The sequence below is a fragment of the Xyrauchen texanus genome, chromosome 16 (assembly GCF_025860055.1).
Source record: "Xyrauchen texanus isolate HMW12.3.18 chromosome 16, RBS_HiC_50CHRs, whole genome shotgun sequence".
NCBI lineage: Eukaryota > Metazoa > Chordata > Actinopteri > Cypriniformes > Catostomidae > Xyrauchen > Xyrauchen texanus.
This window is the reverse complement of record NC_068291.1, coordinates 26,630,655-26,648,955: the sequence shown is the minus strand read 5'-3', so window position 1 is coordinate 26,648,955 and position 18,301 is coordinate 26,630,655. Positions and strand designations below refer to the sequence as shown.

The 18,301-nt window shown below is 42.8% G+C and overlaps 1 protein-coding gene across 2 annotated transcripts in view; it reads left to right on the top strand.

Annotated features, from left to right (window-relative positions):
* The window catches only part of LOC127657199 (glutamate receptor ionotropic, delta-1-like), a 422,482-nt gene that overhangs the window by 343,869 nt on the left and 60,312 nt on the right, over positions 1 to 18,301 (top strand). For both annotated transcript variants that reach the window (XM_052145889.1, XM_052145888.1), the window contains exons 5-6: positions 4,902 to 4,955; positions 13,954 to 14,127. In XM_052145889.1, coding sequence (XP_052001849.1) covers positions 4,902 to 4,955; positions 13,954 to 14,127 — 228 coding nt within the window. The remainder of the gene's footprint in view (positions 1 to 4,901; positions 4,956 to 13,953; positions 14,128 to 18,301) is intronic.

Here is an 18,301-nt window from a genome sequence, read left to right as displayed (position 1 = left end):
CCCTGTAAATAATAGCAGAATTTAAGATAGCGTTTTAATTGTTGAAAGGAGAGAGAAACATATGCTGCCTGGTCTCATTCAGTTTATGTGATTATTGCAATGTGTTTGCAAAACTGAAATGATGTGCTTCATGACATGTTTGGCTGCACATTTCAAGTGAAATGTCCAGCAGTGGGCGCCAAAATCAAGTGAAATTAACTTGTAATCAAACAAGGTTTTTAAGGAAAGTGAATAAAACACACAGTTGTTGTAGCACCTCTAGTGTTCATATCACCTGGAAACTGTGGGGAATTTTACCTGGAGACACATATAACAAGTTTGGAAAAATGTATATAGAGTCACATTTTCACCATGAGACCAGGTTGAATATATGGGCACTGAAAAGGGTCATGGAACCTTTAACACCAAGTCTTTGTAAAGTATATGAAGGACTTCCAAATGTATTTATGTATTTCCTTTATATCTGTTCATTTACATTGAATTTAGATCATGTGCCATGTTCTCACTCTGATGCCTTCTATAAGGTGGTGGTGCTGGTGAAAGAATGGATTCCAGCCTCGGCCTAATAATATAACATTGGAAGATGTCACTCTACAAAGAGGCATCAAGCTTCTTTGAAGGTTGAGATAAGGAACGGAGGGATCAAAAGCTGTCTTTTCATGACATCAGGAGTTTCAGTTTATTAAGTCGGGAAGAAGGTTGGATACATGAGGCTCAGTTTTCTTCCTCTTCTGCATGGAATCGGATTACAGTCATAGAACTTTGTGATGATTTGATCTAATGTATAGCATGGATTGTGACTTTCTACCGATCAGTGCTGCAGGCTTGTAAGGTCTCAAGACTTTAGAGCAAGGGATTAAAATCATGAGGCAATGTTTGAAGTGACAAGGATAAGGGTTCTACTGTAAGTTCTTGAGACTGGATTCGACAGAAAATGGTACTCCCCAATCCTCCAGTACAAACAAGATTGTTGTCCCCAATAATGCATGTGTTGTCCCCAATAATGCAAATTGGTTGACATGACCAATTTGGGGCTATAAAATTGGTGATTACTCTCCAATGGCAATTATTTATCAGTTAATGATATAATAATATGGTCAGGGATTTGATGATTGAGTCTTTAATTTGGCACAACCACAATGGAAACCTAGCTGTTTCTTTTATTGCTTACCGACTGACCAAGCATGGAGGGAGTTTTTACAGTTGGTCAGCTGAATATGATTTCCTGCATATTGAAATGCTGTGATATGTAAGTTCCCCCACACTGATGCATGTTTGTTACATGTTCAATGCTAAGATCAATACATTAATTTGGATCAATATGTGTCAAGTTGATGTAAAGATCTACCAAGACATATACTGTTTTAAAGCATGCAAGAACATTCCACCTCCAAGCTGTTTTTAATATTTTCCAGCATCAGATGAGCAAATGGAGCATGATGTCATGTTTATTCTGTTGGTTCATGTTTTTTATGCCTTTTATTTTCAAGTTTAGTTCCTGTTTCATGTCTTGTGTTCCCTGGTCATGTGATTCCTGTTTCCCTCCATGTTCATGTATCTTGTTTTTGTCAAATCAAATCAAGCCATAGTCAAGTTATGGTTTGTTTAAGTTAAGACTATAGTCAAGTCATGTCACGTCTAGATTTTGTCAAGTCTAGTTTATGTTCACATATTTACGTTTTTTTGGATTACGTGTTTGATATATAAACTGCACTTAAGTTCGTATTTGTCTTAATCATCGTCATTACCAGCAGCATTGTTACACATTACGTTTTTTTTTTTTTTAAATCTTTCTGTGTCTAGCTTACCAATGCACTCCCACAATATTTTTATATTTATAATACACCTAGTATATTTGAAATTCAATATATTTGATATGGAAAGTTTTGATGTCTCCTGCAGTGTGCTCTTATTTCTATGTTGCCTGCAGTTAGCTCAATATATTCCCTCCACATGAAAGCATGCCTGTCCCTCTGCAGATGTTCCTATCTTACAGAATGTAGATATGTGTCCACTCTCAAGATTCAGATTCTGATTTCTAAGAATCATAATTCCATTCCGTTGACAGATTTGCTACTGTATTGTTATTCTACCCACAGGGCTGCATTTCTGATTAGCTCTGTGCCATTATAAGAATTAGGAATATCCAGAGATAGAGAGAGACAGAGTGAGAAACTAAAGAGCACAAGAAAACTTAACCAGAGGCAATCCTTGAGCTATCACCCTGATCAAGGTACTTATTCAATGTTTTCAAGTAGCTTTTCAGTAGCGAGCTGCTTTTTCCAGCAATTTGCAATGTCGCATGACAAAATGCTACATTGCTGTTTTTAATGTCTCATTCTATTGTGCAAGCAGCTTTAAACATGAGCAATCATGCAATATTTAAACACTCTTCTAAACTATAATTTATCTACTATGTATTGTTGGAAGTTTGATTTAAGGTTTGTTCAAACAGTCCATGTAAATGAACCTTTCAAAAAGAAACAAATCACAGATTCACAGATCACGACAACAACTTATCCTTGAGTAATTACGTTAAATTGCTAATTTGGTACTAGAAAACACATTTGTCATCATATTAAACACACATATTTATACAGGCCCCATTTCCAGCAGCCATCACTCCAACACCTTATCCTTGAGTAATCATGTTAAATTGCTAATCTGTTACTTGAAAATCACTTGCCATTATATCCAACACAGTTTAAAACAGTTTGGTCATTAAATGAAACTTAACATTGTCTTTGTGTTTGTTTTTGAGTTGCCACAGTGTGCAACATGCCAATAGACTGGCATGTCTTAAGATCAATATTAGGTCAAAAATGGCAAAAAATAAAAAAAACAGCTTTCTCTAGAAACTCGTCAGTCAATCATTGTTTTGAGGAATGAAGGCTATACGATGCTTGAAATTGCCCCAAAAAAGAATTAAGATTTCATACAAAAGTGTAAATTACAGTCTTCACAGACAAAAGGCAACTGGCTCTAACAAGGACAGAAAGAGATGTGGAAGGCTAGATGTACAACTAAACAAGAGGATAAGTACATCAGAGTCTCTAGTTTGAGAAATAGATGCCTTACATGTCCTCAACTGACAGCTTAATTGAATTCTACCCGCTCAACATGTACAACAGTAAAGAGAAGACTCAGGGGTGCAGGCCTTATGGGAATAATTGTAAAGAAAAAATGACACTTTTGAAAAAGAAAATCTAAAAGAAATGGTTAGAGTGGGTAAAGAAACACAGACATTGGACAACATATAAATGGAAAAAGAGTGTTATTGATTTTAACCCCAATTTGTGGGATCAGTTAGACTGTAAGGTGCGTGAAAAGACTACCACGTCTATGCCAAGTGTGGCATGGGGTGAAATGTCACCTGAGTATCTGGACAAACTGACAGCTAGAATGCCAAGGATCTGTAAAGCTGTCATTGATGCACGTGGAGGATTTTTTGATGAGAAATCTTTGAAGTAGTTTAAGAGGTTCTGAAAAAAAATTATAATTGTAATAGTAAAGTTTTCTCATTATTAATGTCCTGACTATAAATTGTACATATACATATATACACACAACTTATGGAATTTTGTGTTCCTTGCCACAGTCGTCTTCGGCTTGCTTACTGTGTTCTAAAAACAATTGTTATTCAACTATTTAATTAATTATTTTTTTATACATTATTTACAATTACACAATTATGGCTATAAGACTTTATAGATATTGCAGTTTAATTTCCTGCTGATGCATGATTTTCGGTAAAGCTGCGTTGAAACAATTTGTTGTGTGTTGTGAAAAGCACTATACAAATAAAAAATTATTTGACTTGACTTTTCTCTATTCTATATGAGGTACCAGTGAGGGTGCAGGAATTAACAATCTCACAGACACCTCATGTAATCATTGGCACCTGAGGAGTCTTTAGCAGGTGCGCTGTCTATATGGATCTGGAGCTCATACAGCTTAGACTGTGATTGACAGCACACTGCTGTGATGAAAGTCACTAAAGCTCCACTTATTACTTTAAAACTTTATTTTTTTTAATTGGTCTTTAAAAGTTTTGTTGAACGTATTAGCACACGAGTTCCATTTTCAAAGTAAAATGTATGATATTTACAGATATGCCAAAAGCAAGTAGTATTTGTATTAGAGCTGTCAGTCAATAATATTTTTAATCACGATTAATCGCATGATTTTTCATAGTTATTCGCAATTAATCTCTCATCCTCCACAGACTGTAACTATTTGCTTTGCTACAGCAATCATGAAGCCGCATTCACAAATCACTTCAGGCTGTAAATGCCATTGTCAAGCAGCACTTTGAAATTGACACAAAAAGAGCTTGCAAACATTTTCCCGTTCAGCATTGTTATAGTAGTTAAGATTTGACATGCTTCATTGGTAATTAAATTGTGCCTTGTTTTGTACAAAAATAGCATTAAGAGGTCCTGTCCCCATCATTTGATCACTGAAATGGCTATTGTATGTGTTCTATTCACCATCTTATGCAAATTCACATTATTTTAAGCATATTTTTCAAAAGTACTATTCCAAAAAAAAAAGTGTTTTGTAAAACTAGAGTGTGCCATTAAGGGTGAAGGTTTACTTTTAGATTGCTACAGGAACAACAGAAATGTGCACCTGCACAACAATCTCACCACATGGATCTCTGCTCCACTTGAAAATCAGAATGTGTTATGTTAAGGTTCTAAGAAGTACAAATTCAAACACATATATACAACATTTCTTTGAATATTTCACAAAAAATACATTTTGCCTTTAAGAATTTCTTTGGCTCTGTGTCTGCCAAGCTTGAAAGGAGCTTAGATTTTGTTTTAGATAAAATGGAAGAAGATAGCTATTTATTTTCATTTCAGTAATTTTGCATTCTTCTGTCTTTTTTTTTCCAGGCAGTTGAAACAAATCTAGCATCCAAAGATAGTCACTGGGTGTATGCCAATGAGGTAAGCATGTATTCATAATGAGTTTCATAACTTCTTATTTATTTCACAAGTGTACATCAACCTCGAAGCTTTTAGCAATCAAATACAAAAAACAGCCCAAAACCATCCTCTCTGCCAACATCATATCCGATTTCAACTTACAGTGTTTGACATGTGACACATCTCTCATTAAGTATGTAATAGGCTGTCACCATGCTGGAGTAAAGCTGACAGTGGTTTATTGCACTAGCAAAACTCAGAGCCACAGTTTTGCTCTCCTTTTTTCTCTTGCTGTCTCTCTCTCTCCATGCATTCATCCATCCATCTGCACCTGTATCAGAATGACTCAGCATGCTACTGGCATATGAGGCATTAAATCATATTATCTGCCCACTTATTCACATAGTGTTTAAAACAACGCTGTCATGCTGCACTTCAGTTTATAAAACATCACACACAAACTTAGAATAGTTTTTTCTAATGTTCTCACCATCTCCACAAAACTGTTCTTTAACTATCTAACAAGTTATACATACCCATATATGGTAATACTCTACTCACCTAGTTCATATGTCTATAACTGTGTTTGTGTATGTGCTCATATTACACTATTAACACAAGTATTTTGAAATGGAATTGTATACCACTTTCTTAATGTAGTGGTTTTGCTCTTTAATATTTCTCACTAATCCTAATCCAGATTTCATAGTATAGTCAAGTTTTAGAAAGAGAAATTTAAAGCACAATCACATACAGTACAACATAGAAGGGTAAGATGGAAAGACAGAGAGAAAGATCAAGAGATTCAGCAAATTTATGATGCATTACCTCAAGCATTGAAAAGACGAGGTTTAGATGTTAACTGAATCACATCGCCGTGATGCTTCTGTTTATCCCTGTATCTCAGAAAGTGAGTGAGCTGAATAATTTGGCTGTGTCTCCACACACGGAGGTCACGACAGCACCTGCCAACACGCAAATGAGAGGCTTTACTGTTTTCTTTTTTCAAGGTCGTTGTAGGACTTTGTTTATCAATGTTTGAAACATAAAGTTCAGTTCAAACAAATAATTAATGCTATATCTTCTTCTTCTTCTTTTGGCTGCTCCCTTTAGGGGTATCCACAGCGGACCATCCGTGATCCGCATATTTGACTTGGCACAGGTTTTACCCTGGATGCCCTTCCTGATAATTAATGCTATATATGTTACTAAAAAATTAACTAAGATGCAAAATAACAACAATTTACTAGAAACAACTGAAATAATAAACTTGAAAAGCACGTCATCCCCATATTTACAAGTTTTGGGTTAGTTCACCCAAAAATGAACATGTCATGGTTTACTCACCCTGATTTTATTCCAAACCCTTTTAATCCCCCAAATCAAAGTATATGGGCACAGAGATTATCAGTCCCTAACATACTACCAATCATCTCGTATTATCAGCTATAGTGAGGGAATCTAACCTATAAGAGATGTCAGAATGTTACCTTACTGTCACCAACACTTAAACGATTATTATGTCACATTTCACACATGTTTAAGGGCTGAGACATCTGTAGTGATATAATCACATATAGTGGCAACAGAAGTACCTGCAAGGTGCCTACTATCACCTTGTTCTGAATAAAATTTTTAAGTCATGAATAATTAATGCCTTTTATTGGGACGTGTAACCAAGATCATTTGTATGTTGGGCTGGGCTGTTTGATTAATGTGTTCCCCTTCTGTCGCTATCTCCACGTTGTGTCGGAGAAGCGACACTAGGGGTCTCTCTTGAGCGCCGATATTCACCTCTGACCTATTGAAAAGGGCCAATGAGAGTTGGCAGTCAGTATTTGCATACCCCGCCCCCGCATACGGGTATTTAAGCGGGGCAAATACGGAAGTTTAGTCAGAAAATTTCTTCGGAGCCGATGGTCTGTCTGCAGTTTGCTGCGAGTTACACGCCATTAAAACGTTCCTGTTTCCTCTGACGATCTGCATGCTGTTGGATCTTGATGGCGCACAACAGCGGCTTTCTCCTTTACATTGCACGGCGTGTATTATTGCCCCTGAGCGCTTCGACAGCACAGACACACACACACACACACACACACTGTGTATTAAAAGAGTAAATTCCTATTAAAAGAGTAATTTCTCTAAAAGAGCAAAACACAGCGGCGTTGAACGTTCTTTTCAGAACGTGTCTTTTTCAAGATGCCCTTCCGCCCCTGTGTTGTTCCTGGATGCGGTAGAGTGCTCTCCGCTTCAGACGGCCACAGGCGCTGTCTTGTGTGTTTGGGCCGCGATCACACCGAGACTGCATTTGTGGATGGTTCATGTTCTCACTGCGAGAACATGACCATGACCACGTTGCGGTCGCGGCTTCCTTTCAACAGAAAGCAAGCCACCCCAGCTGCACCCTGCATTGCTTCTTCTTCCCACGGGATTGAGGACGATGCGGTTGGCGCTGGGGGCGGTAGCGGGTGCAGTTTCGCCGGGTAGCCCCCCGCGAACCACCCGTTCCCCGACACGCTCGCTGGTCCCCGTCCATGATAGCGGCGATAGCGGCTCGCCTCACGGCCCGGCTGTCTATCCTCCCAAGCCCGAAGCAGATGAGCTCGCCGCTGCATCGGAGAGTGTGATGTCTGATGCCGAGGACTCCCCTGGACTGCCGCCTTCGGGCCAGCAGGCCCAGGCTGAGGCCGACGTTCAGATGTCTGACATGCTTTCCCGGGTCGCCGTAAGCGTGGGGTTGGATTGGAACCCTCCATCCACCCCACAGCCTTCACGGTTGGATGACTGGTTCCTGGGGGCAGCGCGCCGTTTGCGGCCTCGCATCCCCCTGGTCCCGTTTTTCCCGGAGGTGCATGACGAGCTGACGTCTACGTGGAGAGCCCTGCTCTCCGCCCGTCTAGGTGCCACCCGCTCCACTCTCACCACCCTCGACGGCGGAGAGCGCCACGGATACGGGGCGATTCCCCAGGTCGATAGGGCAGTTGCGTACCATCTATGCCCCGGTAGCCCTACCTCCTGGTGTGGCTGCCCCGTACTCCCATCCAAGCCCTGTAGGACAACATCCTCGCTAAACGCGAAGGCCTACACTACGGCTGGACGCGCTGCCTCCGCCCTGCATGCGATGGCCCACCTGCAAGTCCAACAGGCCAAATCACTCAGAAACATGCACGGGGGTGGACCTGATCCTGATGTGCTGCAGGAACTGCGCTCAGCGACCGACCTCGCCCTGAGAGCGATGAAGGCCACAGCGCAGGCACTCGGACAGGCGATGGCCACCCTAGTGGTCCAGGAACGCCATCTTTGGCTCAATCTGGTCGAGATGCGTGAGGCCCACAAGAACCGCCTCCTGGACGCACCTGTCTCTCAGACTGGCCTTTTCGGCGACACCGTCGAGGACTTCGCCCAACAGTTCTCCGCGGTGAAGAAGCAGACGGAGGCCATCTTTCAAGCATCATGCCCCGCCGCAGACCTGCCGCTACAGGCCCTGCCCCGTCTGCCCGCCGAGGGCGTCCCCCTGTGAAGAAACCAGCTCCTGCTCCGCCTCAACCCGGGCCCAGCTCTCAGCCCCAGCGCCGAGCACCCCGCAGGCGGCAGACGCCCCCTGTCTCACGAACCCCCTCTAGGACCCGGAAGGCTCCCAAGCGTTCCTGAGACAGCCGACCCAGAGCCGAAGACGTTAGTTCCGGAGGTGGTAAGACCGCTCCGTCCCCCGGTGGAGGGCCGGGAGGAGAATCCTTTGTTTTTTCATTTGCCACACCCCCTGACGGGGGCTGTGGTAACCATATTCTCAATAAGAGCTATTTCCTTTGCCTCTGGGTCACCTGGCCCGCAAATGCCGTTCTCACGGCAATCTGCTTTCAGATTATGACAGTCCCGGTACACCGGACGCGGCGATCCCGCCTTCCGCCTGCCCACGACTGTCCCCCGGCCGGCCGGTTCAGACGAGTCCAGAGGACGCCAGCATCAGACCTCCTCTTCAGTCACGAACCCACCCCCTGCCGGGTGCGCGGAGCAAGGTAAATGCTTTGAGTCTATTCTCAGCACCTCAGCCTCAGGCCGCGACGAAGCCGCCCGACGCTGCATTACCTGTTCTGCCCGCTGAGAGGCCCTGCCGGGTACGTCCAAAATACTTGTCCCTTTGGTGCCTCTAGCGCAGAGCTGGGAAGCGTGGCTTTCACTTCCCAACGCATCACGCTGGCTGCACCGGACCATTCGACCTGGTTACGCAATTCAGTTTGCCCGGCTCCCGCCCCCTTCAGGGGCGTCTGCTTTTCCGCAGTACACGGCAAGCATGCCAGTTCCCTGCGCACGGAAATCGCGACCCCCTTAGCCAAGGGCGCGGTAGAGCCCGTCCCTCCAACCGAAATGAGGAAGGGTTTCTACAGCACTTACTTCATTGTACCCAAGAAAGGCGGCGGCTTACAACCAATCCTGGACCTGTGAGTTTTCAATCGGGCCTTGTGCTCACGCAGAGAAATATTCTGGCTGCCGTTCAGCATCTAGATTGGTTCGCAGCGGTAGACCTGAAGGACGCGTACTTCCACGTCTCAATTCTGCCACGACACCGACCCTTCTTACGGTTCGCGTTCGACGGCCAGGCGTTTCAGTACAAAGTCCTCCCCTTCGGCCTGTCTCTGTCCCCTTGTGCCTTCACTAAGTTCGCAGAGGCGGCCCTTGCCCCGCTACGAGTAGCCGGCATCCGCATTCTCAACTACCTCACAACTAGCACACTCTCGAGAGTTACTATGCACACACAGAGACCAGGTGCTCCGGCACCTCAGCCGCTTGGGGCTTCAGGTCAACTGGGAAAAGAGCAAGCTCACTCCGGTTCAGAGCATCTCTTTTCTCGGGTTGGAGTTAGACTCAGTCTCTATGACAGCATGTCTCACGAGCGAGCGTGCTCAGTCGGTGCTGGACTGCCTCGCTTCCTTCAAGCCAGGCACGGTGGTCCCTCTAAGACTTTTCCAGAGGCTCCTGGGGCATATGGCGTCCTCCGCGGCGGTCGCGCTGCTGGGGTTGATGCATATAAGACCACTCCAGCACTGGCTCCAGACTCGAGTCCCGAGACAAGCATGGCACCACGGCACGCATCGGGTAAGGATCACCCCCGCCTGCCTCAAAACACTCTGACCCTGGACAGACCTCTGCTTTTTACGGGCAGGAGTGCCATTGCAGCAGGTGTCCCGACGCGTTCTGGTCACAACCGACGCCTCCCGGTCCGGGTGGGGTGCCGTGTGCAGCGGGCACGCAGCAGCGGGCCATTAGAAAGGGGCCCCGTTGGGTTGGCACATCAACTGCCTGGAGTTGCTGACCGTCCTTCTTGCTCTCAGGAAGTTCCTCCCGTTAGTTCGGGACAAACATGTCCTCGTGAGATCGGACAGCACCACAGTGGTGGCGTACATAAATCGCCAAGGCGGCGTACGCTCCCGCCACATGTCACAACTCGCCCACCGTCTCCTCCTATATTGCCAGCAGCGACTCAAGTCGCTGCGTGCCACTCACATCCCCGGTAAGCTAAACGTCGTTCCTACCACAACATCCCAAGGTTCCTACCACAACATTCCGAGATCAGGTAGTGAACCTGCAAGCGCTGCCCCGGGAGGAGGCAGACCCAGCCCTTTCGTTGCTATGTCCAGTGCGCGCCCTGCGCATTTACCTGGACCGCACACAGAGCACCAGACGCTCTGAGCAGCTCTTTGTCTGCTTTGGAGGACGGCAGAAAGGGAATGCCGTCTCCAAACAGAGGCTCGCCCACTGGGTTGTTGACGCCATCACACTGGCTTATCACACCCAGGCCGTGCCCCTACCCTTGCGGGTTCGAGCTCACTCAACATGGGGTGTTGCGTCCTCGTGGGCACTGGCCAAGGGCACCTCCCTAGCAGACATCTGTAGAGCCGCGGGTTGGGCAACACCCAACACGAGCGGACCCCCGTGTCTCCCTTAGGCAGTTACAGCTGCCCCGGTCGCCGTGCTGTAGCAACTCCCCCCTTTCGAGGCTGGATCTACCACCGCACCATACTTTCCACACGAGCCCTAAGACGGGGCCTTCCCTATATGCGTGTAAGGGCCCCGGCCGTGATTGCTCTATGCGAGAAACATAGAGAGAAAAGAGGCCCAGCCAGGCTGGCCCGTTCCCATGTTGGCAAACATCGCCTTGTTCCCCTCTCAGGGTAACTAGAAGGATCCCGATGTTCGTATGGGGCATTGGGGAAGGGTACGTGCAGCCAGGTACAGACGATGCGCGGCACTGGATGAATCCCTGCCCGCCTCTGTATCAGCAGTTCACGTACACGGTTCAGCACATGGCAAGATTGGAATGGGTCCCCTAGTGTCGCTTCTCCGACACAACGTGGAGAGAGCGACAGAAGGGGAACGTTTGGTTACGTATGTAACCTCCGTTCCCTGAGGGAGGGAATGACACGTTGTGTCTTTCCTCCGCCATGTCTCTGAACCGAGCCACTGTTGTGGCCGGACCATTCCGGCTCCTCAGAAAAATCCTGACTAAACTTCCGTATTTGCCCCGCTTAAATACCCGTATGCAGGGGCGGGGTATGCAAATACTGACTGCCAACTCTCATTGGCCCTTTTCAATAGGTCAGAGGTGAACATCGGTGCTCAAGAGAGACCCCTAGTGTCGCTTCTCCGACACAACGTGAACTCCTAGCATTCCACACTGTGAATCATCTCAGTACTGTGATCCTAGTATATTCTCATTTCGCCCCTTTTTTGTCTAAACGCCAAAAGTTAGACTGCTGACAAGAATTTTAAAGACAATATAAATATATTTTGTAAGATCTGAGTCACTGCAAGACCTGATCCAACTCAACTGCAGATATACAGATAGCTAATTTATAACACCAGTGATGTTTCATTGTGCACAAAGACCATATTATGGTCTGTCTTAGAATAGTACAAGCGCTCAGATTTGCCGATGTCTCTATTAAATGTTAAGTCTTTGTCATTTCTGATAATAAAATTGATAATGATAGTCATTTAGCTTTATATTTTAGAGCCATAATTTTTAACATTTAATATGCCTAATCTGCAAATGATCAGAATTTTGTTTTTGTTTATCGTTTATTATCAACAATTACTGAAATTGAGCAGTCGTTTAGCAACTGTTATTTTAAATACAGTAAACATTACAAATGTCAGATAAAACCACTTATTATTAAAGTCATATTTGTGTCATTATTTATTGTAAAATAACTGTTACATCTGTAAAAATATGCTGTTATTATCTACAACAATAATCGCTCCCTCTTTTTGTATGAAAAAAATTCAGCTAACAAGAGGCCAGCACACAGTATACTTAAAATTAGCATGAGAACATACACATTTGGTCTAGGGTGAAGACACAGAGCTTTGGAGCACTTTTTGGATTTTTCACTAATTTGTAGAATTATAATTTGAGGATGTATTGTAGCTAAGCAATAGCTGGAATCCCAGGAATGGTTATGGAAATATTGAGGATGTTTAAAAGTCTTTTGACTATAGTCTTTCTCATAGTGCCTAATCCATAATTTCTGTCAAAAAATGTTCCCCATATATTGTACATCAAAGATCTGAAAGGAAGAGAGGGAATTAGTTTGTTCTTAACTGAATTCATAGGTTAACTTACTGGGGCATTGGATATAACAGTGTGAATTGCACGTATTCATGCATGTATTCAATTCAAGGCCCTGATGCTGGCATATAAAACAGTCACTGGGTCTGCTCCAGCATACCTAAAAACATTTATGCAGAGCTACGTTCCCACCAGAAGCCTGCGGTCGGCTAAGGAACGTCGCCTTGTCGTACCAAAACAAAGAGGCACCAAAACACTTTCCCGGACTTTCAGTTTCATCATACCACGGTGGTGGAATGACCTTCCCAACTCAATCCGGGAAGCTAACTCACTCTCTATCTTCAAAAAACGGCTAAAAACACATCTTTTCCAAAAGCACTTAACCGGTCACTAAAAAAAATAAAAAATAAAAAAATATTTACATTTCTTGTTGCACTTAAATCTGTTTGGTGTACTATTCTGATGATAGTGAAACTTTGTAATATGGCACTTTGTGTACCACTGTCTCCCTAAGATGATTCGCTGATGTTCTTCCTCTTTTGTAAGTCGCTTTGGATAAAAGCGTCTGCCAAATGAATAAATGTAAATGTAAATGTAAATTTATGATTCAAGCTCATGAACTACAACTGTATGTTGTATATTTTAAACAGACAAGCCTTGATTTCTCATGTTTTCCTTTTTTTTTTTCTCAGCAAGGCTGAGGCTCTGCTGAGTTTTGATCAATATGTTTTGATGCTAAGACTCACATTCTGCTTCTCTGAGCCAGCAGGAACTTAGATTTATTTGTTCATATTAGGCTTTTTGTGTGTTTCAGTATTGCCTTGGTCAATACTTTTCTTTGCCTGCTTTTTCTTCCCTTATTACAGCTGTGAATGAAATCTGTTTACATATAAATATGGATACCTGTTTATTTTGAGGGTTATTTCCTTTCTGTTTTGTTTTGGATATATATACATGTCTTTTTGTCTTTGTTGACCGTAAAAAGTACTGTACATGAAGCGGTTCCCAAAAAGACTGTAAACAAGCATGTAATGAGGAATTTATGGTCTGAATTTTCTGCCATATAAATAAAACTGAGAATAAATAGACATATTCAGATTACAATCAATGAAATTAAAACATTCACTAAGACACCAAACTTCCTGCTGTGCTGGTCAATGCACTCCTATTTGTTTAAATGCCTATTCAATACATTTTACACACTCTAACGTGACTGAAAATATAATGATATACGTAATGCAACACTGAACTCATAGTAACTGATTTCACAAAATCATTAGATGGTAGTCAACATTTACCCATGAAATGGCAAGGTTATGATTTGTCAGATGTCAGATGCTTTTAATCCAAAGCAAAATTATCTACATGATCAGATTTGTATCTGATTAGGTACGCTCATTCCAACTCTTTGTGTTTGTGTGTGTGTGTGTGTGTGTGTGTGTGTATGTGTAGGAGGTGAGTGACACAGAGATCATGGAGCTCGTCCACAGCGTTCTGGGCCGGATGACGGTGATCAGGCAGATCTTTCCTCTATGGAGAGACACCAACATTCGCTGCATGAGAAACAACCATCGCATCTCCTCGCTGCTTTGCGATCCACAGGAAGGGTACCTGCAGTCTCTGGAGGTGTGTATCTTATCAACAGTCACACAGAGCTGGTTAAATTATACTGATTAATCACAAGAAATATAAAATATTATGCTACATTTACAGTAGGCTTAGATCACAATGACAACTGGTCAGTTAGTTAACCATATTGCTGTTAGTGAAATTGACCTTTATATATTTTTCTTGTATTTATGTTTTTAGATTTTATATTTTTAGCTGCAACAATTTTAATTAGCTGTACTTTTTTACTGTCTTTAAATTCTTTACCTTTAAAGGGAAAGTTCACCCAAAAATGTACATTCTCTCATCATTTACTTACCCTCATGCCATACAAGATGTGTATGAATTTTTTTCGTCTGCTTAACACAAACAAAGATTTTTAGATGAATATAATGATGCCAAGGAGACTTCTGTCAAGATGTACAGTGAAAAAGGAGTTATATTATTGGTCTGTCCTCACTTAAAATCAACTGGATAGCTTCAGAAGGCATTGATTAAACAAATGGAGTCTGATGGATTACTTTTATGCTAACTTTATCTGCTTTTTGGAGCTTAAAATGTCTGATCACCATTCACTTGCATTGTATGGACCTACAGAGCTGAGATATTCTTCTAAAAGTCTTTATTTGTGTTCAGCAGAGGAATGTAAGTCATATACATCTGGGATGGTGTAGTGTATTTAGGGGTTTCAATGAAAGTTCACTAACTGGTTAGTTTAGCAGTGTTGTGTTATGCTATTAGCTTAGCTGTTCCATGTTTACAATATGGCGTCGGCAGGTAGCGCATATGCGGTAAATTACCACGGAAGGGTCTCTTTAGGACTTCCCGTGAACTTTTTCACCATAGCAACCAACACCAGTGATTTGTGATCTGGGTCAACACTTTTGAAAACAGATACATTGATGCATATGAACTTCAGCGCGTTCCTCAATGCACAAATAAACAGAAATCAGTTGAAGTGCCCAGATTCTAACACCAATATATGTAGTGAATTTGGTATGATAAATGTACACTGCATGGGTTAAAGTGTTGTGTACATTAACATTATTTTTAAGGGAAACAGCATGTGTGAGCTAGGAATTAAATTAAACGGTCCTATTTCTACATTACTATGTATGGAAATGTATAATGGAATCAGTCGCGTTTGACAACTGTTATAATTTAGATAAATGACAAATAACTAGATTATTTGTCTGAATAAAATTCTATGGTACGATACTTGCAATTGCCTTGGCTGTTGAGAGAGCCCAGATGCAGTTGCAGGAGAATGTCTTGATGGTTCCTCGAGTCGATGGTGTTCAAGTTGCAATCAATTTCTTCTGTGTTGAATGAAGAAATTATGATGAACTGTGGTGTTCCTTGACTCTATTGTCGAGGTAGTTGCACATGACTCAGGGTTGGCACGACCAGCAGCAGAGGGAAGAGAGTCAAGGGAAAGATAGTGTCTTTTAACTTCAGCTGGAGGTCCCTCCTCTCGAGTCTGGATTGACCAATGAGAAAGGTGCAATTTCCAAGTGGGAAATGTTCCCTTGTTTGGAAGCTGACTCATTTGCATGATTGGGGTTAGTTTAAGCCCCTTTATGCGCTGATTAATATAGAACCCATACAATATATATATATATATATACAGGTGAAACGCGAAAAATTAGAATATCGTGCAAAAGTTCATTAATTTCAGTAATTCAACTTAAAAGGTGAAACTAATATATTATATAGACTCACAATCAAAGTAAGATATTTCAAGCCTTTATTTGATATAATTTTTATGATTATGGCTTACAGCTTATGAAAACCCCAAATTCAGAATCTCAGAAAATTAGAATATTGTGAAAAGGTTCAGTATTGTAGGCTCAAAGTGTCACACTCTAATCAGCTAAACACCTGCAAAGGGTTCCTGAGCCTTTAAATGGTCTCTCAGTCTGGTTCAGTTGAATTCACAATCATGGGGAAGACTGCTGACCTGACAGTTGTGCAGAAAACCATCATTGACACCCTCCACAAGGAGGAAAAGCCTCAAAAGGTAATTGCAAAAGAAGTTGGATGTTCTCAAAGTGCTGTATCAAAGCACATTAATAGAAAGTTAAGTGGAAGGGAAAAGTGTGGAAGAAAAAGGTGCACAAGCAGCAGGGATGACCGTAGCCTGGAGAGGATTGTCAGGAAAAGGCCATTCAAATGTGTGGGGGAGCTTCACAAGGAGTGGACTGAGGCTTCAAATGTCGTATTCCTCTTGTCAAGCCGCTCCTGAACAACAAACAACGTCAGAAGCGTCTTAGCTGGGCTAAAGCAAAAAAGAACTGGTCTGTTGCTCAGTGGTCCAAAGTCCTCTTTTCTGATGAGAGCAAATTTTGCATCTCATTTGGAAACCAAGGTCCCAGAGTCTGGAGGAAGAATGGAGAGGCACACAATCCAAGATGCTTGAAGTCCAGTGTGAAGTTTCCACAGTCTGTGTTGGTCTGGGGAGCCATGTCATCGGCTGGTGTTGGTCCACTGTGCTTTATTATGTCCAGAGTCAACGCAGCCGTCTACTGGGACATTTTAGAGCACTTCATGCTTCCTTCAGCAGACAAGCTTTATGGAGATGCTGACTTCATTTTCCAGCAGGACTTGGCACCTGCCCACACTGCCAAAAGTACCAAAACCTGGTTCAATGACCATGGTATTACTGTGCTTGATTGGCCAGCAAACTCGCCTGACCTGAACCCCATAGAGAATCTATGGGGCATTGCCAAGAGAAAGATGAGAGACATGAGACCAAACAATGCAGAAGAGCTGAAGGCTGCTATTGAAGCATCTTGGTCTTCCATAACACCTCAGCAGTGCCACAGGCTGATAGCATCCATGCCACGCGCATTGAGGCAGTAATTAATGCAAAAGGGGCCCAAACCAAGTACTGAGTTCATATGCATGATTATACTTTTCAGAGGGCCGACATTTCTGTATTTAAAATCCTTTTTTTATTGATTTCATGTAATATTCTAATTTTCTGAGATTCTGAATTTGGGGTTTTCATAAGCTGTAAGCCATAATCATAAAAATTATATCAAATCAAGGCTTGAAATATCTTACTTTGCTTGAAATGAGTCTCTATAATATATTAGTTTCACCTTTTAAGTTGAATTACTGAAATTAATGAACTTTTGCACGATATTCTAATTTTTCGAGTTTCACCTGTATATATATATATATATATGTATACACACACTCACCTAAAGGATTATTAGGAACACCTGTTCAATTTCTCATTAATGCAATTATCTAATCAACCAATCACATGGCAGTTGCTTCAATGCATTTAGGGGTGTGGTCCTGGTCAAGACAATCTCCTGAACTCCAAACTGAATGTCAGAATGGGAAAGAAAGGTAATTTAAGCAATTTTGAGCGTGGCATGGTTGTTGGTGCCAGACGGGCCGGTCTGAGTATTTCACAATCTGCTCTGTTACTGGGATTTTCATGCACAACCATTTCTAGGGTTTACAAAGAATGGTGTGAAAATTGAAAAACATCCAGTATGCAGCAGTCCTGTGGGCGAAAATGCCTTGTTGATGCTAGAGGTCAGAGGAGAATGGGCCGACTGATTCAAGCTGATAGAAGAGCAACTTTGCCTGAAATAACCACTCGTTACAACCGAGGTATGCAGCAAAGCATTTGTGAAGCCACAACATGCACAACCTTGAGACGGATGGGCTACAACAGCAGAAGACCCCACCGGGTACCACTCATCTCCACTACAAATAGGAAAAAGAGGCTACAATTTGCAAGAGCTCACCAAAATTGGTCAGTTGAAGACTGGAAAAATGTTGCCTGGTCTGATGAGTCTCGATTTCTGTTGAGACATTCAGATGGTAGAGTCAGAATTTGGCGTAAACAGAATGAGAACATGGATCCATCATGCCTTGTTACCACTGTGCAGGCTGGTGGTGGTGTAATGGTGTGGGGGATGTTTTCTTGGCACACTTTAGGCCCCTTAGTGCCAATTGGGCATCGTTTAAATGCCACGGCCTACCTGAGCATTGTTTCTGACCATGTCAATCCCTTTATGGCCACTATGTACCCATCCTCTGATGGCTACTTCCAGCAGGATAATGCACCATGTCACAAAGCTCGAATCATGACAATGAGTTCACTGTACTAAAATGGCCCCCACAGTCACCAGATCTCAACCCAATAGAGCATCTTTGGGATGTGGTGGAA